General features: G+C 40.1%; 1 protein-coding gene and 1 long non-coding RNA gene across 3 annotated transcripts in view; one reads left to right on the top strand and one right to left on the bottom strand.

Moving 5' to 3' along the window:
• The window catches only part of LOC148684780 (uncharacterized), a 75,515-nt gene that overhangs the window by 33,699 nt on the left and 17,054 nt on the right, over window positions 1-24,762 (bottom strand). Inside the window, exon 3 of one of the 2 annotated variants that reach the window (XR_015951386.1) lies at window positions 2,583-2,635. The exons of the other annotated variant lie outside the window; for it this stretch is intronic. This is a non-coding gene — a long non-coding RNA (uncharacterized LOC148684780). Of the gene's footprint in view, window positions 1-2,582; window positions 2,636-24,762 lie in introns of those variants that run through there. 2 annotated transcript variants of the gene reach the window in all.
• RBM24 (RNA binding motif protein 24) overlaps window positions 19,655-24,762 on the top strand; it is a 40,368-nt gene continuing 35,260 nt past the window's right edge. Inside the window, exons 1-3 of the mRNA XM_088675212.1 lie at window positions 19,655-19,819; window positions 21,406-21,541; window positions 23,638-23,786. Coding sequence (XP_088531338.1) covers window positions 19,670-19,819; window positions 21,406-21,541; window positions 23,638-23,786 — 435 coding nt within the window. The 5' untranslated portion in view covers window positions 19,655-19,669. The remainder of the gene's footprint in view (window positions 19,820-21,405; window positions 21,542-23,637; window positions 23,787-24,762) is intronic.

Raw genomic sequence — 24,762 nt, 5'->3', positions numbered from 1 at the left:
GAAGGAATTGGATAGGTTTAGCCTGGAAAGGGCTGAATGGGTTGTCCATGACAGCACTCTTCAAATGTCTGGAAGGCTGTCACACAGAGGAGGGCAAAGACTTGTTCTCTGCTGTCCCACAAGGTAGGATTTAATCTAATGCAATGAAGTCACAGGAAGTGTAGATTTGCATTAGGAGAAATGTCTTCATGGAAAGAGAAGCACAACAGTGGAACTAATCAACTAGAGGGGTACTGGGTCCTCTTCTCAGTGGGGAGCTATGTGCACACTATACATTTCAAGGACATGACTTCCCCCGAAGAATTTATACAATTCCCAGTGTGCTCAACAAACTACAGTTCCCATAATTCTTTGGGGGATGTCATGTGCTTGAAATGTATGGCGTGTACGCAGCCAAGGTCTTCAAGCAGAGGGAGTATGGTCATCTGTTGGGGATGCTCCAGGACTGTGTTACACTGAGCGGGATATTAGATGGCTTACAAGGTTCTTTTCATCTCTGTGATTCAATGAAATTCTGCCTGTTTTGTAGAAGCAATTTATCTGTCAGCAGCTCCCACACCGCTGGGGGAATGTCTGAATGACCCAAACACAAAGGTGGTGCACTGATTACATAGACCTGCAGACTGTCCCGTTCCGAGGAACAAATGTGCAAAGGGCAAAAGGAAAGAACCTAAGACCACAGTTGTTTCAGGGGAAAGGCCTTTCTGGTCCAGCATTCTCTTCCTCAGAGTGGATGGTGAGAAAGCCCACCACAATATGTACAAGGCATGTAAATATATCAACGTGCCTTGCTGAGTCATTTAATTCTTTCTTCCAGCCACACAGGGCGGAGCTGCTTCTTGAAAGAGAGTCCCTTGTGGCTGAGAGAACTTAAAAACTATTCAATTCCAAAGCAGGGTGGGAGGGGGGATTCCAGGCTTGCTGACTGCCAAAGCCAGCCACCCTTCATCCCCTGCCATGAGCCTTTGTATCCAGGTACTAGACACATAGCAACAGCATCCTAATCTCATCTGTGCTGAGAACCACTGAGCAGCAGATGCATGAAAGGTATAAGCAGCTATTTTCCTGCCTCAGGTGAGTATTTTCCTGGCTTAGGACCAGGTTGGTGGCTGTGGCATGCCTTTTTCTTTTTCTTTTTCTAGTTGGCTTGAGAACAACCTGATGAGCATGCCATTTAATTTTTCTGGCCTGAGTTCATGTAGTTGAGCAAGCTGAGTGTCTAGAAGTTGTACTGAATGCCTTTTGTTCTCTCTCCTTCCCTCTTTGTAATGACTCCTTTGCAAGACTGTTTGCGGGCGAAACCCAAAGGTTTTGGTTTTTGAAAGCAAAATCTCTTAGGAAGTCACTTATTACTCAGGAGGTGCCTGAGTGAGACATAATAAAAGGTTTCTTCTTCAGTCACGGTGGGATGTAAACTACATTTTCTTTTCTGTTATTAAATAAATAAATAAAAGATCCTTACAGATATTTTGCTGCCTCAAAATATTTGGCTACAGGCCCTGGGGGTAATAAAATGTTACGTTTATGCAAGAAGACAGTGGAATAAAGAGCAGACGAGAGTTGAAATTATGAGTTGTGTCCGGTGTGGGACCAGTGGGCATTCACTGGAGCATCATTACGATTTCATCTACTCCCACTGTACACCCCAAAAAAAATGTGCCCCAGGGGTTCCCAAATCCCCTGGATCTGATTTGAAGAGTCATGGGGGCTAGAGGGCATAGGAGGAGAACAGAAAGCTCCATTGCACACATGTAGGCCTACTGCACCAGCAGAGCTGCAGCATTGGATAAGGCCCTTTGTCGTTTAGAAAATCTTTGCTAATGAAACAACCCCTGTGTTGCAGACTTGAGTCAAAATACCAAAAAAAAGAGGCAACACGTCGAGCAGGGGTTACCTATGTGTATGACCCCTGTTCCGCAGATTGTATACAAACACTAAGTTAAAAAACTGAAGAAGACCAAACCGAAACACTGTCATCACATGTCGTTATAGTTTATAAAGATAAAAATAGATATATATTTCTCCCGTTGGAATTGGTCGACGTGTTGCCTCTTTTTTTTTTGGTATTTAGAAAATCTTAGCTCAGATGTGAATCTGACACACATTTTTGATTGGGAAGCTTTATGTCTCAGGTGAATTTTACCAGGCTTCACGTGTTTATATCCTGAAACAATATTTGAACCTGAGTCAAACAGCTGCTGAGCTGTTTGCAGAATCTGGGTTTGATTTCTGTTGTTTGCTACACACACCTTTAAAACCAGGGCTTGCAACTCTGTGCTCAACTCACTATTTATTTATTATATTTCTATCCCGCCCTTTCTCTCAAAGGAGCCTAGAGAAGGAAACACACAAGCAACAAAGCATAACATCTTAAAAACTATTCCAATACAGATGCAGGCCGGGAAAGATCTCTACTTAAAAGACTTGTTAAAAGAAGGTCTTCGGCTTGTGCCCAAAAGACAACAGAGAAATGCCTGTCTAATATTTAACAGGAGGGAATTCCAAAAACTGGCCCAACTATATTAATAACCATGCAGTACCGTAATCTGAAGTTTGCAGCAGTGAATCCAATGGTAACATAATTTTCCAAAGTAAAATGATGTGCTTGTTTTCGAATGGATTTACAAGCTTGCTTCTGTAAAGAAAGTTAAATAACGTGTGACTTTTAAAATACAAATGAATACTACTAGTGCTTGTATAGTTTCAGCATAGCTGAAGATGAGAAAATGAGATGAGAAGATGAGATGAAAACATCTGAGATGTTTGTTGGTAGAATACAGATTCCTGAGAAGATGTTGGCATTGTTAGACCATCCTAAACCTCCTGAGACTCGGGGGGGGGGGAGATAAGTAAATGTATGTTTAAGATTCTAAGAAAGCTGGAGTATGATGATAACAAAGATGTGGGAATTCTTGACACTACTCCAGCTGAAGCAAACTTTCAGCAAACTCTAGAGAGTTTCATTCAACAGGATGAGCTTACCAAGAAAACAGTCATTTCTGGCTAGGTCTCCAATACTAGCAACAGCTGTGAGTTCAGCTGGTAAACAGTTTTGTTTTCTGCTTGTCAGTGAGTTTCTAGAACAGATGCGGAACTCATAAAAAATAGGTCACTGAAACATAAAAAGGAATGCACCAAGCTGAAAAGCTTGTAGTGCTCGGATATTGCTGCAGTAATGTCAAATTGTACATTGCATGTGATTGTACTATACATCAGACTGCCTTCAAATGACAGATTACCTAGAAATTTCACCAATTGCAGCAAGAAAGCTTATCAGCAAATGAGGTAGGTGAGCTCCAATTTGTATGTTTTGGAAGCCACATAGTTTCTGCCCTTTATTATATTGATCCCGCACTACAAAGCAGGACAGCAAGGAAGAGGAACCAGCAACTCATTCTCCAAGCCATTGTTTCCCCCTCCCACACCAGCCCCTCCTACTGGCACACAAGTGATTCATAGAATCATAGAATTCATAGAGTTGGACGGAACCATGAGGGTCATCTAGTCCAACCCCCTGCTGTACAGGAATATTTTGCCCAACGTGGCGCTCGAACCCATGACCCTGAGATTAAGAATCTCGTGCTCTACCAACTGATGGGTTGCTTAAAATGGTACAAGTAGGCAGAGAAAGGGCTTGTAATAGGCACAGTGACTAGTACAACCTTCAACTTCACAGCAAAACATGCACAGTTTCCCTGTAACTACAGTTATAGACTACTCAGTCTCACTCAGAAATATGCATAACCTTATCAACTGTAATCAACAGACTACGCTAGTAGGACTGCAAGAAGTTTTGTAAGGAGGACTATATGAAATATTGCAGGGAAAATTTATGAAAAGGATTATTAGTTATAGATTAGTAAAAGTAATAGTGAAAATAATGAAATGCAAGATAAGTGATGGAGATTGAAAATCATTAGACGTTGTTGATGGAAGTCCTTGGCTTATAGCCAAAATATTGTATAAAATAAGAAGAGATGTTATGTGGTGTTTGGAAATATATACAATATATACACACATACACTATATATATATATATATATATATATATATATATATATATATATATATATCTATATCTATATCTATATCTATATCTATATCTATATCTATATCTATATCTATATATATATATATATATATATACACACACACACACACACACAGAGAGAGAGAGAGAGAGAGAGAGAGAGAGAGAGAGAGAGAGAGAGAAATGTGCATAACCTCAAACTTATTGTGACAAAAGTGTATCATATACCAAAACACTGAGGAAGGCCAACTCAATCATGTACAAAACAGTCTCCCAGAATCAGCCCCTGGGAAAATTATCCACGTCACTTTTATGGTGTTTTCCAGGTTTTCTTTTGTGTTTTGGAATAAATGGCAATCTTACAATAGTATATATATTTTTTCTGATACTGTAGCAGTTATTGACTATTTGTGTACATTCGAACTTTGGTATGTTTTGTGTCAAACATAATCCAGTTATCTAAACAAAAAGGAGGATTAGCATGCATGTTAGCATGCATGTGTGATATCATTCATTATGAATTCATCTAACTATCCAAGGGATAGGGAGAAGTCTATGGATGAATGACTTTCCCTTCATTATTTCCGAGGAAAGTCATTGCTAGGGTTATGTTTTACATATCAAAATGTGCAAAGAAAAATCACGCTCTACGAGTTTTGTTCAGAGATGTAATATCTAAAACAATTCTATGGCATTCTATGTCAGTGCTCAAACTCTGATCTTTATTTTGAGAGTTTGAGAGCTACTGTGTTACATACAGAAGAGTGGGTAGGGAAACACACTTCTGTTTTAATAATATGTTGGGGTCTCCATTTAAGAACATAAGAAGGACAGGCCGAATCAGGCCAGAGGCCCACCTAGTCCAACATCTTGTTCTCATAGTGGCCTGTGGGAAACCTCCAAGCAGGATTTTAACCCCAGGGGCAATCTCCCCGCCTGCGGTATTCACAGAAGCATAGCCATCAATAGCCCTTTTCACATTTCACTTTTCACACTGCAGACCAAAGCTGGAAGACCATGACAATTAATCCACCCACCAAGCTGGGGAGAACAATTTTCTTCGTTTGTCCCATATCTTCAACTCAGCACCTTTTCTCCAGGCACCTCTCCCACACAACTTTGCGCGCAGGAACATCCTTACTCGGAAAATTGCTAGTGTGCATCAGTCTACACAGTGTACACAGGTGAGGGAACCAGCAGCCTAAATGGTAGAGATAGTTCCCGGCTCTCCATATATCCAGCCTGGTTTCACATCAGCCCTGCTGCTGTGGCAGGGCTTTGACAGTGACCTGACCTGACCTGGGTCTACCAATGACGACTCAGAGGAAAGACAAGAGGATTTGCGGAAAGTGATCTGTGGTGGCTGGTGCCCATTGCGACTGGCAGGGCAGAAGGAAGGGAGACCAACGGTAGACCCATGACAAACAGAGTCACCCTCTGACTGGTGGTAAGTCAAAAGGCAGCCAAGTGGAAGGAATAGGGGCCAGGCTGAGGTTTGTGGGGCACTGCCCCATTTGCCCTAAGAGATCAGTCTCCGTTCGAGGGTGTGGAAGCTTAATGACCACAACAGAGGCACCAAATTAAACATTCTAAAATTTCCTTCCTAATCAAGTTCTCTTTTTCAATCCATGTGGCTACTTGTCATCTATAAATACAGAAACTGGGGTGGTGGAGGAGGAATTGGTTGAATATAGTCCCTCCCTGCTCTGCTCCTCTTCTCACCGAGGATACAAAACACAGGTAGCCGATGCACCATGGAGCCCCTAATGGCCTGCGTTAAGAAGTGCAATGCTGTAATAAAACATTAATAAGCTACATTAAAAAGCAGGTTGTCAAATGAAAATGCTCACTAAAAACTATTGGCAAACGGATCTATAAAAAGAGTTGGACTAGGAAAATTAACCCTCCAAAAGGGGAAATTTTTCACATGTCGGCTTTCTATGTTGTCTTTTGTCACAATAGTGAAAGAGCTCCATCTGCTGGCAGAGGTTAGAAAGCTCTTTTCAATGTATCGGTTCTTCTAACCCCCGCACCACGTTTATAAATGTGTTCTCAACTTATGTGCATGATTTTTATTTCACAAAAAATACTTCTACTACAAGAGAGGTTGGAGGAGGCACTATATAAAATTATCATTAGACAAACTGGATAGCTTGTATTATACCTAACTTCATGCAGCGGAACGGGCATTTCAAATGGGCATGTATTTTCTCACTAGAATTGCCGCCCTTTTGTACAGATCATGACAAACCTACTTATTATATGGAAAAAAAATGTATTTGAAAGCCAAGCAACATGAAGTCAAAGCAGTATACAGTTTGCTTCAGGGCCCATGTAATCACAATCACAACATAATGAAATTTCACTAACAAAATCAAGGCCTGCCTCTGCTCTACACATTTAAAGCAGTATCATACCACTTTAAACAGTGGTGGCTTCCCCGAAAGAATCGGGAGCTGTAGTGGCTTGTTAAGGTGCTGAGAGTTATTAGGAAACCACTTTCCCCCTCACGGAATTTTAATTATCAGAGTGGTTTAACAGTCAATTCCTCTTCCCAAGGAACTCTGGAAATTTTAGCTGCATGAAGCAAAGTGGGGTCTCCTAACAGATGTCTGAGAGAGAGGGGTTTTGAATATTCACACAATTCAATAGCATTCTTAGCTTTCAGCCTTTCTCATGTGAATGTTGCCATTCTGCAAATTTGGGGGATTCAGGGCCCCATCTCTATATATTGGCTGCTAAATATTTCTAAAGTGCCACTCTCCATGTGCTGAGTCTTTAATTAACCATTAACCAGGTGAACCATTCATCTGTTCCTTGCCTTAAGTACAGTTAAGAGTAAGTTGCAATGCTACCTCTCAAGTATTTGAATATCAGGAGACATGGGATTTGCCCATTTATCCCATGCCTTGAACTCTAGCCTTTGTCCAAATACACAGAAAGGTGGAGAGGGGACTTGTCAGCCATCGAAACAATTGCATGTGCCATTTGAAAGGTAACATTCCCTGACAGATTGAAGTAATCAGTTTGACTATGCCTCAAAGAGTCTGAATTTGTCAGATGAAGGTCAGGGAGGACACATGATGTAAATACAGTGAATATAATTTATCCTTATCACAGCAAACCTCTGCCATATGCTTCTTTCTGCTGGAAATGTCCCTTTTGCAGAAGGCATTTTGAACATTTCTTTATTTGGAAGAGAAAGGAGAATAAGGCTTCAATCCTAACCACATCTACTAAGAGATTTAATCCTACTGAATTCAACAAAGGGTGTTTTTTTAATGTATTAATTTTTTTAATCAGCATCTTTTCCAGCGAGCATTTACTCCTCACACAACAGCTTATAAAATCCCAGCAGGCATAGCTGTGTCCAAACAGCATGTTTTAAACATTGTTAATTGCAGGGGGTGGGAAATGTCATCTGAAGTTCTATTGCAGATAAACAAGATGTACTAGCAGCTGATGGAAGAAACCTATTATGTCACCAATGGAATGTGCATAGTAAGTGATGCCCCCAATAACATAGCTTTGCATACTGCTACAATCTGAGGAGTGAAGTTTACCAGCAGAATGCAACAAAAAAAACTGAGGTGGTGGAGAGTGGGATTTTGACTATGTTCACATCTGCACTCAAGCCACTCTGGACCAATCAGTTTCTCTCGGCCTAACCTACCTCACAGGGGTGTTGGGAAAATAAAATGGTAACAGTATGCTGCCATAAGACATAATGTATTACGAAAATTTCGTAAGTCGAGAAGCGGATTCCCATAGGGGAAAAAATATTTGGAAAAATTCGTAAGTCAAGGAAACCGCATTAAAAAATGTGTAAGTTGAGGAAACCGCATTTAAAAGCGCCAACGGTTTCTGTTAGGATGTAGAAAAATTCATAAGTGTGCGGCCATTTGTCCCATTCATAAATCGAAAACATCGGATGTTGTGAGGGACAGAGGATATCGCGAAGTCCCTCCCCTCCTGAGTTCAAGCCCATCCCCGAGCACAGGGGAAAGCAGAGAGAGTTCCGATTCCAGTGGGGAAGCAGGAAGTCGTGTCCGAGGCTCAGGCAAGGTAGCGGAGCCAGGGTCCCAGGTGGGACAGGAAGGGGCAAATAAGGGGGGGAGACCCATCCCCCAACTCCGGAATTACGCAGAAAGTGGAGAGGAAAGAGGATGGGTCTACCCAGGCTTTTGTGTTGGAGAAAGACGCGCCAAAAGCCATTAGGAGGTTCTGAACCCGACTGAACACATAGCTCCGTGTAAATAGCAATGACTTCAGCACTGTAAATACGCAGCACCAATAAAAGAACAAAATGCAGAGCCGTGTAGAGTCGTTACTCTGAAGTAGCCCGCTCCGGCCACTGTGACAGATGTCAAGTAATTCGTAAGTCGAGGGACCACTGTACACACACCATTTCGAAGCAGATAACATGCATGTTTTCATACAGACCCCCTGGCCCCCCTCAAACCATCTCTGAACTAAACGTTACCTTGGTAGACTGCCCAGTTAAAAATCACAGATGCAGTAATTGCTGGCATTGCAAAAACATCACTCCAAGGCACAGATCCTTGTAGAACTTGGTGATCTTTAGATGAGGTGCCAGGAAAAGTGCCAACAAACAATGTGACACATATCTGAGCATAGTGGTGGCCTATGTTTTTTATGGTGGCTTTAAAGGAGCCCCTGTAAAAATTATGAGGATCCATAAGGATAACTATTTTGGCACCATGGCCGTGCTGGGTCGGAAATTTGTAAGGCTTAGTTAATGGTGTGATCTATGATTTATGGTGGTTGAGGGAACCCCTGAGTGGGGGTGGGGTGGGGAATTCCTAGAGGATCACTTCTACTGGCTCCAACCTGTTTGTGTATGCTCCCCCTTCTTCCATATGATTTTTTCTCCCCAACTTTCACTCTTGGCTTCTTAAGTCACCCCATTTTCTTTTGAACTGCCTATCTGAGCCTTGAAAAGCACACAGAGCTGAAAGAAGACATGGGAAAGTGTGTTGCACTTCCAGCTCTATGTGCTTTTGAAAAGGGGTGGGGAGACAACCAACACTTTGTGACAAAAGGAGCTGGGGGTGTCCTGGGAACAAAAGTAAGCTCCGTTGTAAATACTAGGCAGTTTTTGTTTTCGCTTTTCAATTATTCAGCTCAATGGACATTTGAATTTTCTGGTTGCTAATGCTCTGGGGAGTGAAATGGGTATATTTAAAAATATATATATTTATCAGTTTGGCTCTTTGATTATCTGCTGGCATGCCGCCTTATTGGCTTGCATTTCTGTTTCTAGTTATGTTCATTTAATGATTTCCCGAGGGGTTTTCAGAAACGAGGCTACAAATTAATGTTTACTATCGGCAGCAGGATCTTACACTAAATGTGTAGCTTTTCCCAATTTATGCAAAAACAAGAACTGAGAAATTTGCTATGCTGCAGATGTCAATGAGAACAAAGGTACGTTTAACCATAGATAAATAAATATGGGTAGCACATAGGGTCTGGTCTTTGATCAGCGATTTCAATCGCTAATGTACAGTTACTCAGGAAAATAAAATTCAAGCATGTTCAAACATCAGGTTTGGAGTTTGGATAGAAATAAAGCTGGATAAAATAAACCCAGCATGTTTCCTAAATTTTGTTTCCAGTTTTACTAACAATTACTCTTGTGTTGGCTCTCTGGCTTACAATTACTCTGGTGTTGGCTCTTCTGCAAAGCCCAAATAGTCCTGGAGAAATGCCCTGCAGTCTAGTTATTGTACTGAATTATTTCAGTGCTACACCTCCAGGGAATTGTGTAACTTGAATCACTCTAAGCAGAGCCAGTATCTGAAATGTAACTGATCTCTGAGCCTGAATGTGAGGCTCAGCTGGGTCTCGGCGAGGCTTGGCATATATATGACAAAGCCTAACGAGCACTTAGTCACTTGAAAACTTCTGTTGATTTTAAAGATTAACATCTTCAGTAAAATATATGATGTTTTATTATCCCAAAATTCTACAGATTGGGGGAAGTTTTGTATTGGCTTTGCTGAAAGGATTCCATGAGTTTTCCTAACTATGTTCTAGGTTTTGCAGGTAGGAAAGTGTGGTGCTAGTCACTCTCCCCAGCTAAGTCTAAGTCTGATGTCTCAATACCATGGGCTAAGGAAAATCTCATCACCACCAGACAATAGACGTCTATCTCTACATGGGATGTGAAGCAATATCATACATGAAAGCAAAAGAAGGGGCTTGCGAAAAGCCAATAATATAGATTTCAGTATGCCCTTCAGTAGAGTGAGAATCGGCCCTGAATTAAAGCAAAGTATGTTAAAATTATATTCCGAGACATGAATAGAACGCCGAGGTATGATGTACCAGGATTATATAAAAGGACTGCAGTGATGTCAGAAGAGTCAATCAGATTTGTAGGAGCTAACTATGAATATTTATAAACACATGCCTAATATGAATCATAGTACAGATTAATACTATATGCGGGTTTTCTACTTAATCACTTGTATGAGTCTTCTCCCCCACCCCTAAAGTAAAACATATTTAGCCATTTACTCATGACTGCTATTTTTATCCAAGCCTTTTCAGATTCAGTATTAAAATACACATCTTTCAAAGGAACTGTGCAGCTTTCTGTACTTCCAGTCTACAATGTCAGGAGCCCTTTATAAAATGTGCACCTGAATATGGCATGTTGACAGCTTTCAGTTTTAGAACCAGGGGGTTGATTAATAGAGTTAGTTGGCTTGCCATTGTATCTCCCTTCCATATAAATGAGGTGATTTGGGGATTTAGATCAATTTAGGTGCATGATAGTGAATAAAAGTGAAGCAGCTGCCATCCTAATCCCATTTACCTGGGAGTAAACCCCAGTGAATTCAGTAGGGCTTGCTTCTCAGAAGACATGGTGAGGGTGGTAGCCTAAGACCCTGGAGATTGTTGCTGTCCCTTTGGAACACTTCAACAAGGAAGAAACAAGTGGGAAAGGTGAGCAACATGTAGGGTTGCCAGACTCAATAGAGGACAGGACTTCAGTGCCTTAAATTGCCCTGCTCTCTTTTGAGTCTGGAAACCTTAAAGAGAAACCAGCAGACTCTTTGCTTGGAAATTAAACAAAGGGTCTGCTGGTTTCTCTTTAAGGTTTCCAGACTCAAAAGAGAGCAGGGCAATTTAAGGCACAGAAGTCCTGTCCTCTATTGAGTCTGGCAACCCTAGCAACATCAGGTTATGTATGTCCAGCCCCCGTGTCACAAGCAACAGAGAAGAGCAAGGTATGACCACAGGGTGATATTTTTGGGTGGGTGGGACAGAATGTTGGAGCACAGGTGCAAAGGACTTCTCCCCTGTGAGCAAGTATGCTGGTGGTTAATGTAGTTTTGGGGTTTTCTTTTTCTTTTTCATTGATGGCGAAGCTGGTGCCCACACCATTGTGTTCCTTTCTTTTGTTTACTGTACTTTTGGATGCGGCAGCCATTTTGTGACTGGTACCCACGGCACTTTCTCAAAATTTCAAATGGGCCCACAGGCCCAAAAGGTTTTAAGCCCTGTTGTATTAATTCCTGTTTGGCACGTTTAGCTTTCAGCTGGATACACACAGAACAGAATATATAAAAAGGATAACTGTCTCCTGAAAGGAAAGTTGGGGGGGGGGATATCTTGCCAGCAGTTAGCAGAGATGAGACAGAAAATTTTCAGAGTTCCATGGGAAAGAAAGCCATTTTAAAAATCTATATCTTTTTATTGACATGTTCATTTTTATGGGATAATTAGGCTAAAATGAAGCTTGGAGTCATAGCTGCCAAGTTTTCCCTTTTCTCACGAGGAAGCCTATTCAGCATAAGGGAATTTCCCTTTTAAAAAAGGGAGAACTTGGCAGCTATGCTTGGAGTACAACATGACCTCCAGATTAAGGTGCCTTGACTCAGATGGGTGCAAAGAGTATTGATTTACAATTCAAATAATGGATTATGTATTTAGAGATGTATTTTCAGATTTCTCAGTAGATGCAAGTTTGAATCGTAGTCTGTTCTGAGCTGAATTGCCTACTGGGTTTAAGGTTGCTACTTCCTTAGCAAGAGCTTGAGATATTCATAGCCGTATGACATGCAGTGATTCAATGGGTACAGATTTCCACACACCAGGGAAATTTCATGTTGGGAAACTACCTGTTGAATTTCTGCCTACTATGTCCAAACCCTGTGTCGAGGTGTGTGTGTGGGGGGGGGGATCTGGCAGCTCTGTTATTAGCCAAAGGAACATAGTTTCTTCTGCTTACAAAAGAATTAGTGTGTTAACAGATTGTATCGAAATACTACTTATTTGTTAATGAGCAAATGGAATGCAAGGAGTAGAGGTTTTATATTTAACCTGCATATTTGCCTTCTACTTATTTTCATTTGCAATGGTAACAGACTGTTCTGTCTCTCTCGAACACACACACACTGCTTTTTACCAATAAGTGCACTTGCAAAATCTGTAGCGTAACATGAGTCAAATTATCATTACATGAGCACAGAAGTAATTCAGAAGACTGAAAACATTTCAAGTCTTAAATAATCTTCTGTGGACATTTAGAAACTATTTTTTATAAAAAATATTTTTTATTATAACATTTCAGTGTAGGAACTCCACTAGAAAAATAAAGCATATAGTTCTTCAAAGAGAGGTGTGGCATAATTCATGCAATGAGTAATTGTGTGATTTTCAAATCTGTAAATAGCAGCTGTAGGGGCCCCTGATTAGGACTATGTCATATAAAGAGGAAGCCTTTAACCCTTTGTCTCTGTTACAATACTGATCCAGATTCAGCATTGCCACTGCACTAGTACCTGCTCTTTGCATTGGGTAAGAAGTTCTCATTGGCAACAACTGAAGCTTCTCTTTCAAAGCAAATAGCAGAGAGGAGGGGCATGTCAGGGCAAATGGTTAAATTCCCTCCAACCTCCCTCAAAAATGGTCCTGATCTAGATCAGTATTCTGTTGCTTCTACTTATTTTTAAAATACTAAATATGATTGCTTCCCTTGACCTGGACACTATACTTCTGTTGATGCAGCCTAGAATAGCATTAGTTGTTTTTTTTGCTGCTGCTGCTGCATCACACTATTGACTCGTGTGAAGCTCATGGTCTATGACAAGCATCCCCAAACTTCGGCCCTGCAGATGTTTTGGACTACAATTCCCATCTTCCCTGACCACTGGTCCTGTTAGCTAGGGATCATGGGAGGTGTAGGCCAAAACATCTGGAGGGCCGCAGTTTGGGCATGCCTGGTCTATGAGGATACCTAGATCCTTTTCACATGTACTACCAGCAAGCCAGGTGTTCCCCTGATCCATCAATCTTGTAATTCTATCTGGCATGACTTGTTTTTGAGAAACACATACTGGGTCTTAGTAATCACAGCATCCTTTTCTAAGTGCTCATACACCAACCATTTAATTATCTGTTCAGGGACCATTCCTGGTTTCTACATCAAGTTGACTAGTTGGTAGTTACTTGGGTCTTATTTTCCCCGACTTCTGAAGATATCGACAACTTTTGCCTGCCTCAAACCCACAGGGTCCTCACCTGTTCTCTAAGAATAGTCAAAGATTACAGACAGAGACTCGGAGATTACATCTGTAAGCACCTTTAGTGCTCTTTGGTGCAGCTTATCAGGTCCTGGAAATCTGAATTCATTTAAAGTAGCCACCTCTTTTCCTATTTCGGGCTGCAGCTCCCTCCTTGGATACTTTATTCTGTTATCACCAGGTTAGCCAGTGCTTTCCTTTTGGGTGGAGACAGATGCAAAGTAGGTTTTGAGCAGTTCCACCTTCTCTCTGTCATCCAGTAGCATTTCTCCATCTATGCAGAGGACCTACTACACACAGGACACCATAGCACAGGGATAGCCAGTGTGGTGCCATCTAGATTTTGTAGTCCAACTCCCACCATACCTGATCATTGGCTGAAGCATATGATGGGAGTTGTAGAGCTCCATCTGGAGTAAAGCACATTGGCTACCAGTGCTATAGCACTTAAGACACTGGAAACCAGACATTCTAGCTGAGAAGTCAGCACTGCCTATTATATGTACTGCTAAAACACCGGTTGTTTACTGAAAAGATCAGATATGCTAGAAAGCTCATGTGATCCCCTAAATCAGCACCATCTGGAAGTTCCCTAACTCTCTCTTATTAGTGTGTTTGTAATGTTGTTGTATCTGATTTTTTCCTGACCGTTACTCAGCATAAGTCTCTTTCGTCTCCTATTTCAAGATGATTCAGACTCCTATTAATTTTTTTTCCATCTGATCCCCAACTACTCTGATCAGTCTTTTGAAAACAGGGAGATGCAGTTGCTGTGAAATGTTGCTGTGGGATTTAAAAATAGCCACCGCCTTCCATGCTAGAGGCGGATGCTTTTCGGGGGGGAGCAAACTGATTTATCTTCTCTCTATGTATAGAACAGCAGTGTACAGTTGTACCTGCCTACTCACCCTGGTTGAAATTCACATTTGTGCACAAAGGCACTCTATTCCTTCAATATTTTGTCCTTTCATGCTTTTTACTTTGGTGTTTCCATGGTGCTTTATATGCTGCCTCAATTTTTTCCTCCATTTCAAGGCTGTGAAGTATCTCTTATTTAAAACACAGATTCTGCTTTCAGGCATATATATATATATATATATATATATATATATATATATATATATATATATATATGGGGTATCCAGGAAGTCTTGTGTGATGTATGTTGGATTGCATTCCATTTACGGTAACTTTCTATCAAGTTGTTTAGGCTAAGATGGAAGAGCAGCCTACCAGAGAAGGTACTACATGGCTCAGTGGAAAGCTAAACTCATACAAGAAACATCTCCAGCAATAAAAAAATGACTGTTCCATGAGACAAACAGAAGTCATTCAACAATTCGGAGTGCAGAAAACTGACTTTATTATTTGTATCCACTAAGTCATATTCAAAGTAGACCCATTGGTCATGGCTAAATTAAGTCAGTTGACTTTAATGTGTCTACCCTGCAAATAGCTTAGCTGGAGGTAACCCTTTGGTTAAGATCCAATGTGTTTAGTGCAAGAGGATCGAAAATAGGGCTTGTTGTGTAAGCACTAGCATACAAGCTTAACTGTCACCTGCTGTAATAATAGCCATGCTTCGCTAGGACAACAGGGAGAAATGTGCTAATAGGAAGGCACACTTGGCAAACCCTCACCATGATCTACTCCTGCCCGGAAACCTATGTCCCCACTGTGGAAGGATGTGCGGATCCAGAATTGGTCTCCACAGTCACTTACGGACTCACTGCTAAAACCCTGTTTTGGAAGACAATCTTACTTGGCTGTGAGTGATTGCTGAAGCAGCAGCAGCAGCAACAACAACAGCAAGGGGTTGTGAAACATCTTTTGCAAGTACAAGAGAATGATTGGTTTTCCCTGTTGCGGCACTTTAAGAACAAGGCTTCTGGTAGTGGAATGGCTGTTGTATGAGAAAACTTTCCTAATGACAACTCTTATGTTTTGAAAGAGCTTTAATAGCAAATTTTAAAGCTTATTATTGCGCAGGGACCCAACTCAAAAACTATCTAGAGTAGGCGTTCCCAATTAGCTAAGTACTGCAGACCCCGTTTTTCAAAAGCCAACACATGGATCCCCTACTTTTGAAAATTTTGATAAATATATGGTGGATGTTGTTATGTGGATGGTCCCACAGACCAACTGGGTGTGCTAAGTGGGCCCCCAATTGGGAATCACTGATCTAGAACATAAATGTATTGTGATTAATTAATAAAAAAACTTATCATATTAATCCCATTGTATCTAATTACTATGGGAGTATGGGACAGTCTTGCATGTGGCGCTCTTAATCTCCAATTGACACCAAACAATGACTCAATCCCAGGATGAGTTAGCCAGAGACAATGCAAATTCTTAACCAGGACCAGATTTAGGGGGATGCAACCCAGGCAACAGCCAGAGGCGCTCAAATTGAGTTTAATCCAATAGCCGAAAGGGGGTGGGGTGGAGGCCCAGTTCATCTCCTCTAAAAGTGTAGTAGTATTTGTACTAATCAATTCAATGTTGGGACAACGCCCAGGTCTTGATGTGACATTTCACTTATTCTTAAAACTGAAAAAGATTCTAGGAACTTTGAATAAACAATTTGGTTTTTAACTGCTTATATATTATTTATGTTTATATAAATTATTTATAACCTGCTCTTTGCGGTTCACACAATCCCAGAGAGAAAAACAACATCAACCTACAGTAACACAATGATTCATTTAAATACAACTTAATATAAAACTAGTCAATATGCTAGTAAGATAAATACATCTGCCAAGCAAGAGGCACCACTTTAGTCCGATGCTTGGCTGAATATCCATGTTTCTACCACTTGTCAAAATGTGAATGAATACAGATTTACAAACTGATTATTTTATATGACATGGATAACACCTGCCTGTAAATAACACAACTAAGTCGTGAAATGGGTTCCCAGGGGAATAAAAAACCAACATGTTCAAAAATTATAGAAATTGAGACAACGCTGAAGCTGCTCTTAATCTGAGATGTCATTTCATCATGGTAGCCCTGAGTCTAGATTCCCACCAGCACTAGAGTTTTATGCAGCATCCAAAGCAAAGAGGTGACTTAAGAAAGTTGTCATTAGCACCAGGGGGTCATTCTAATGAACAAGAGGAACTTTACAAGAGATTTACATTCCAGTTTCATAAAGTATCCTGAATCCGTTAGAAATTCACCAGCAAACATTTGCCTGTACTTGACTGGAATGTGAGCTCAAATTGTATTTTAGAAACCACAAAGCTCTTGTCATAGTGCTCTGCTAGTGAATATCTGTTGATATCTTTGAAGATGAAACTGTACATATCTATCTGAATAGCAATGTGCTTAAATATATTTTTAAGCATTCAATCTGATATATTATTTATGCATTTTAAAAACCCAATACAAGGCATCAGGGTTACCCAACCCTCTTTTTAATATTATGTTTATTTCAATATCATGGGCAAAATTACTATGTGACATAAACAGTATAGTAGTGCAATTGTTAACATAATTGCAGTGCAATTCTTGTTATTATTAGTTTCCCAACGAGATACTGTTGCCCTCTGCTGGCTTTTATTATGTATGCAGACATTAAAATAATCAGAAAATGCCTAGCAAAAAAAAAGTCTGCACTCATATCTCAGTACCACAGATACGATAAGATGTTCATGACACTGGTTATCCATGAGCAACACTCCCTCCTAGTCTTTTGCTACTGCAAAAGAACTATTACTATTCCCCACAATACCAGAACCCCTTAATACATGCAATAAATCCTTTCTTCCTGGAAATAATTGTGAGTGGGGTGGTTGAGAATGGTTTATTGATATGAATTTAGCCCTTGTTTTATTTTCCCAGCATTCTGCTATTCTGAGATCAGCTTCGGTAACATTCTTCCTTTTGTTAGTTCTGAATCTCTGGGCTGTCTTAAGGTTAGGCAGAGAGCTCTCAATAAAATCCTGGTATTTCCCATAGCAACAGGGCTTACAGGAGCATGGTATCTTTTAGATTTCTGATGAAGACATGTGCTTGCAGCAAGCAGGAGATCTGCACACTCTCCCATATAAAGCACTGCTATGTTCTGCCACAGGGATGAGAAATCAGTGGCCTCCCACATATTGTTTGGTGGAACTCCCCCTGCAGTGCAGCACCCAGAGCAGGTGAATCAGTTTAGCTACCCTAAAACCATCTCTGTAGGTAAGTTAAAGACATATGAGCAATTGAAGAATAATCTTGATGATTGGCTCCAATATCATCAGATTAATGACATATTTAAAATGGATAGAAAAATTGGTTTCCAAGTAGAAAAATCCAAGTTGGAAATGGAATTGTTAGAACCAAAAATAAAAATTTTGTCCAGAATGTATAAGTTACTGCTGGAGTGGCACACGAAAGATGAACAAACGAAAAATGTTATGATAGATTGGGCAAGAGTTGTAGGACATAATATCATGATGGAGGATTGGGAAAGGTTGTGGAGGAAGAATATGAATTTTACTGCGTGTAATGCTTTAAGAGAAAATATAATGAAAATGATGTATAGATGGTATTTTATACCAGTAAAGTTAGCTAAGATTTATCATAATCAAGATAATAAATGTTGGAAATGTAAGAAAAGCGAAGGAACCTTTTACCATATGTGGTGGACCTGCCCATTAGTAATGGATTTCTGGGGAAAGATATATAATGAACTAAAGAGAGTGTTGAAAAACACATTTATTATGAAACCAGAATCCTTTCTATTGGGTATAGTCGGAAAAGAAATTTCCAAGAAAGACATAACTTTTTTTCTGTATGCCACAACAGCGGCAAGAGTATTATTAGCTAAGAACTGGAAAGCTCAAGAGATACCAACAGTGGAAGATTGGCAAATGAAAATGATTTACTATACGGAACTTGCTGAGCTGACCGGAAGACTGCGCGATTAGGGAGAAGGATCGGTGGAAGAGGATTGGAAAGATTTTAAAATGTATTTTAAAAAGTATGCTAAAATTGAGTACTAGAAGTGGATTTAGAAGTGTACAGAAACTGCAGGTTTAAGAATTATGTTAAATTAATTGCTATATTGAGAGAATGGAAATGGGAAGAATTTAAAAATAAGAAGTAGAATTTGCTAAAGATGAGCAGAAATGAACCACAGATAGGGGCAGTTCGAGGAAGTACCCTTTTAGAATGTTAAAGGAAAATGATTATTGTGTTTTAGTTTTTTAGTTTTTCTTTTTTTATTCTTTATGTTGTTTTTTTGTGGGTGTTATGTTTGTATTATGTGTTGTTGGTTGTGTTTAACTATGAAATGAATTTAAATTTTTTTAAAAAAAAACAAACAAACCATCTCTGTAGGAGTCCTGTCCTCTTTTTCACATGGACTCCCTACAGGAAAATTTGGGAAAATAATAATCTCAGGCCAAACAGCAGCTAACTGATCATACTTAGAGGATAACTGCTAGCCACTTCAAGTCAACAAACAGCTAGCTTGTAAAAACATTACACTTCAAGAAAACTAATGTATTGGCTGCCTCTTTTATATGATTTCCCTTTCCTTTTCTGTATTTTCATGTTTTGCATGACTGGAGCAAGAAATTGCGTTTTCTTTTTTCTTTTTAATGTACAGTATGGAAAACAATTAGCAAAGGAGGGTGCTGTGTGAAACTCATTGTAAGAACTGGTTTACACACATGCATTTTAAAAAGCTTCCCTAGCAGTTATTGTCTAATCTCCTTATTTATTTATGGTTTCTGTCTCTGATGTTTTATACCAATGGAAACCCAAACAGTTGCATTCTCTTGATGAACTTTCCATCGTTCTTAAAAATGTTGTTGTTACCATTATTTTACAGCTACAGCAAAGGAACGGGATGCAAGCTGAAGCAGGAAAAAGGTCAAGTTTCTTCCCTCCATAACTGGGAAGAATCTACCAATATTTCTTGCTGCCATTCTGCTGTTCACATCCGACCTGGGGTCCATGCTTAGGCAGGGTCACCCAGGCTAAGATACAGAGTGCTACAGTGTGCTAAACGCTAGACAAAAGCACTTTGCTGGGTGTGATTTATTGTAGCAACAGGCCTTGGCAACAGCTTAAGTCCATAGTGATGGTTTCTGTGAAAAACAGGAGGCTGAGCTCCCTGTTCTGCTTCCAAAGAAGCACTTGTCACAACATGGGTTGCAGCACTTCTAGCAGGGCAATTGTCAAGGAACCATTATCCAAGAATCCACATCAGAGCAGAGAAGTCAAAAAGCAGGTAATACGTTGCTTAGATTTCTCTACTTCTACAAATGGTTAGGCTTTCCAAGATCAGTGTTGCCACGCTTTGCTTCCTTTAGATGGGAGATCACTAGAGAATAGTGGTATCTCTATAATGTCTGCCTTATTTACACATATAATGTAGCACAATGGAAGCAAATAGACTCCTGCAGGAGGCATCAAAATCTCAAGGGCCACCTCTACCCACATGAACAAGTCCAGGCCCTGCCTTTAGTCTTCATAAGAGGCCCTTTCCCACATGCCTCACTTGACGTGCAGAGGTGGCAACATGAAAATGGGCTTTTACAATGGTGCCCACCCATTTATCCCTTTACTGTTCCACTCATCTTTTTAGTGGGGTTGGGTGGGATTTGTCCTTTTTCTTGCATCGCTAGATGAGCGCTTTAGGAAATTTTGGTGTTGTATTTGATTCTTTTCTTTGGCTTTTAAATTGATGCTACCTGTTTGCATTATAGCTTGTTAAGTCACACGATTGCTTTATACATTAAATGTCTCAAACAATTATAACAAACGAACACCCCTCCTGCATTAGCAGTAGAAGAGAGTTTGGTTTGCCTCCATTCTCTCTCACGGCACAGGCTGAAGCCCAGACTGCCGCAATTACAGCATTGATCAACACTGAATTAAAATGGATTTACCCAACACAGCTGATTTGAATCACCTGTGCTGAAAATGTATAGAACACAATGCAGGTGCTACAGGAAGCTATGTTTAACGTAAGAACATGAGAAGTGCTCCACTGGAACAGACCAAAGGCCTGTCTATTCTAGGATCCAGTTTCCCCCAGTGACCAAACAGATGCTATGGGAAGCGCAAAAGCAGGATGTTATAGGGATAAACATTCCTAGTTAATGTAACAAAAACTGATTTTGGAGAAATGAACCCTGTAACCGTGATCATGGTTGCTATCATGTGTTAGGCATGGTGATTCATTTTTCTAGCCTCCTTTACTTCCAGTATTTTCCTGCATCCTCCCCCTCGGTCTTTTCTTATTTTTCCTACAGGGGACAGGGGAATGGACTGTTATGCACTGTTGCATGTAATCACTATACAGTTTTGTGCAGTTCTCTGCAAAAAAAAAAAAGGTATCAGTGCAGCAATGGCAAGACTAATGAGCAAAACCTATGGTATGTCAATAGGAGCTGGGTTTGTCTGTGTGGCTTGGAAGAATCTACTGCTGCATCAGCACATATAATTTAGCTTCAATATATGGTCAGAGACAATGCTCTGCTGTCCAGTGCGATGCACATTTGCAGTGCAAGCAAACTAAGGGTGACGAGATGCAAAGCAGGCCAAGATTGGTGAATGGGGGGGGGGGGCTGCAGTGAAGCAGCCAAGTTTACAGCAACCTTGATTACTTTTTACAACTATCATCACTGTCATACCAGGGCGTGGGACAGACACTAATATTCCTCAGCTCTTCTCTCCCTCTGTGGCAAGCTTCAGGAGAACAGAATAGACTTAAACAATTCTGCAAAGAGCACCAGCAAACTCAACAACTGGAGTTTGTTCTATACAGTATAAATTTTGTGCAGATAAATGCTAATATCAATTTTTCCGCAGGCTGAAAATGATCCACTTACTGGAACAGTTAACACTGTCTCTCAAGGTGGGTCAGTTGCTGAAGATTATTCCGCTGAAGGAAGGCTGCCAGACAACAGTACAGAAAAGCTACCACCAGCTAATGAACAAAATACAGGTGTGAATTACTAGCATCTTAGTAACACAAAGCAGTGTTTTGTGTTTGGTAGCAGGTAGAGAATGGCTAAGAGCCATTATTTAACACACTTCTATGTTCAGTGCACATTGCATTGTGTCCACTGATTTTTTTTTAAGGCCAATTCTTGCCTAGATGTTTCATCTGTTTATTTTCTTTCTGGTTTACTTCTTGCTCGCACTCTTCATGCATATACAGCCCACAGTTGGAAGGAGCTGCTCATGGATATGAATAGAAACATTGGAAGCTTCCTTCTACCAAGTCAGGCCATGGTCTATCTAGCTTAGTACTGTCAACACTGATTGGCTGTGGCTTTCCCCAGGGTCAGACCAAGAAATTGTGCTGCCTGAGACAAACGACAAGATGGTGCCCCTTTCCCATTTTCATGTATAGAAACCAATGTGACAGTGTCTTTCACCACACCTGAGACTCCAAGAAAGGCCATGCGGCAACAGAGGGGAATGGCTGAGGGAACTGGGAAGAACTGTAAAGGACTGCAGCTATTAGCCACCACCAACAGCCTTCTGAAATGTTTTCCTCTTTCTGCCCAATGGTAGGGCCAGTCCTGAGCTCCCCAGGATTTCAGTGTGGAGTCTTTCCCAGCCTACTTGGAGACACCATGGTTTGAACTTGGGACCTTTTGCATGACAGCATACATTCCTATTCCAGCATGCTTATTGAAATGACTACTGGAAATAATTGGGAGTTGTTGTCTAGCTGTCAGTATTGCTGAGTAGAACTGTTTGTGTATAAACTGTGTATAAACTGAAAAATTCAGAAATATGTGCACTAGAATGCACAGGAACAATTGGGAGGACAGGACCAAAAAGGAACAGTGATGTAGGCACTAGTTGAAATATGCAGCAGGCTGAACGCATTCCAATTTGAACCAAGGCCTATGGCCTAGCATGACATCATATCCTGAGATGTTTTGTCATACAAACCATGCTGATTGGAATGGGACACGGGGCAATAACTTAGGATAACAATTATCTTCATAATCATGTCTTGCCTGCAGAACCTAATAGGCATCTGGTTGACCAATGTGAGAACAGGATGCTAGACTAGGTCTGCTGATCTGATTAAGCATACAGAGCTCTTCTAGTGTTCAGATATAAAAGGGGGTACTAGAACCAGGAAAATGGAGACAGATTCAAAGTAAAGCAGATTTTCCTCTTGCTTAAATTTAATAGAAGCCCAGTTCAAAGGAAGCCGAGATAAACTATAAATAGTTTAAGAGGATCTATACATAGAATGAGTCCACAGAAATGGAATACCATGTGTAGGCTAAATATTTTTGGCGGATTGAAGATGGTGTGAATGATTTTAAAAGATTTTAAAATTATGAAGCTGCAGACTTTATTATGCTACTTCCTGTAATCTAAGGACTGTGCTGCAGCATAGAGAGCTTGGGGAGAAATCTTACAAATTGCAGCAAAGGCAAAATGGATCTACATTAGAAGCACTCCAGGCAATAAGGGAGTTTATGATTTACAGCACAATCCAATGTGCCTGAATTTAATGAACTGCATTCAATGGGATTTACTCTCTGGAAAGCATTATAGGATTACAGAATATTGGTCAAAGATTGTAATTTAGGATAATAACAATTTTGGACATGTTTATCAATGTATGGTTACTATTTTATGATCTTTGATTAAAATGGTTAATAAAAAAATTAATGGGACCTTCACAAGAAAACTACAGCTCACAATCACTTCACAGAGATTTCACAAATTAATTTTCTGATGGCTAGTGTCCTACATGCTCAAACATCACAGTATAAAAATGATTTGTGAGCAGAGAACCTGCCTGAAACCATTTCTATTCTGCTTTAGCATAGATTTAGGTTATAGCGCACAATTCTTCCCTCCCCCAACTTGACTCCCCTGTTCTTCATATTATGGAACTTATAAAACAAAAACATGAATTAATTCAGAGGACTGAAACTTAACAATGACATTTAACGAAATGCACTTGTGTTGCTTTTTATTAATGCTTCTAAAAATAAAAAGTAATTTAAAAAACTGCCCTCATATCAGAAAAATAATAATAATTTAACATTTATGTTTGTGAAGATATCAGAGGTGGACTTTCCAAGAAACTGGTGAGCTTAACAGAAAGAGAAAGACAGACATCATCAGACATATTGGAGGAGCTTCGGATGCAAGGAATAATCAAGACCTCAAGTGCAAACTCTAATAACAGAGCAGCAGATGATGCCATGGTAAGTAGATGTAAAAACTAACAGAAATACACTTTCCAGTCTGAGCTGATATTTTCTGCAGTGAACTATGGGTTACTCCTGCAATGGCTCTTTCTTGTGGAATTGAGAATTGAGTTAATTAAGCTGTTTATGTAATGTATGAGAAATTATATTATATTATATTATATTAAACATCCCTGTGACTATCTCTGGTGAAGGTTGGTATAAAAATCTCTACACATAAATAAATACATTTATTATATTTATTTCAATCAATTTATTTCTGAAGGTCTCCTAAACCCTTATTCAACCCCACACTTTCTTCTTTGCTGCCCCTTATATCTAAAACTCCATCCCAAAACACCCTCAAACCTTGCAGGGCTTCTTGTAATGATTAGTCAGTTTTTTCTTTTCAAAAAATGAACTCAAAGTGACTTGCAAAAGACACAAGATGAGAAAATAAATATTAAAAAAAGAATTAAAGCAACCTAAAATACTCACAACAAATATACAAATACAACTCAATCCCATGCCACTAAAATATGCAGAGAACTAAATTCTAAAAACCTGAGTGAATAAATTTTTTTTATTTTACTCGGCACCTAAAAACAGATAGTGAAGGCACCAGGTGTGCCTCCCTGAGGAGAGCATTCCACAACCGGGGAGCCACCACAGAGAAGGCTTGTTCTCATGTTGCCACCCTCTGCACCTCCCTTGAAGGGAGCATACCAAGAGGGACCTAAGATGAAGAATGCAGGGTCCAGTTGGTTCATGTGAGGAGACATGGCACTTGAGGTGCTAGGGCATTTTTTTTTCCTGTTTGGCATTTTAATCCAAATTGGCTTTCATTGACAAAAGAAATAAACACTCGGTATAAAGTTGACATGAACTGGAAAAATGCAGGAGATGGAATATAAGGTTCAAAAGTAGTAGCAAACAAGTTAAATCCTAACACTGGAGATAGCATTAGCAAGACTCTGAGAACTGTATATACAAA

This window comes from Zootoca vivipara, chromosome 8, assembly GCF_965207765.1.
Source record: "Zootoca vivipara chromosome 8, rZooViv2.hap1.1, whole genome shotgun sequence".
Lineage (NCBI taxonomy): Eukaryota > Metazoa > Chordata > Lepidosauria > Squamata > Lacertidae > Zootoca > Zootoca vivipara.
Note: the sequence above shows the minus strand (reverse complement) of the source record. Positions and strands in the feature narration are given on the sequence as shown.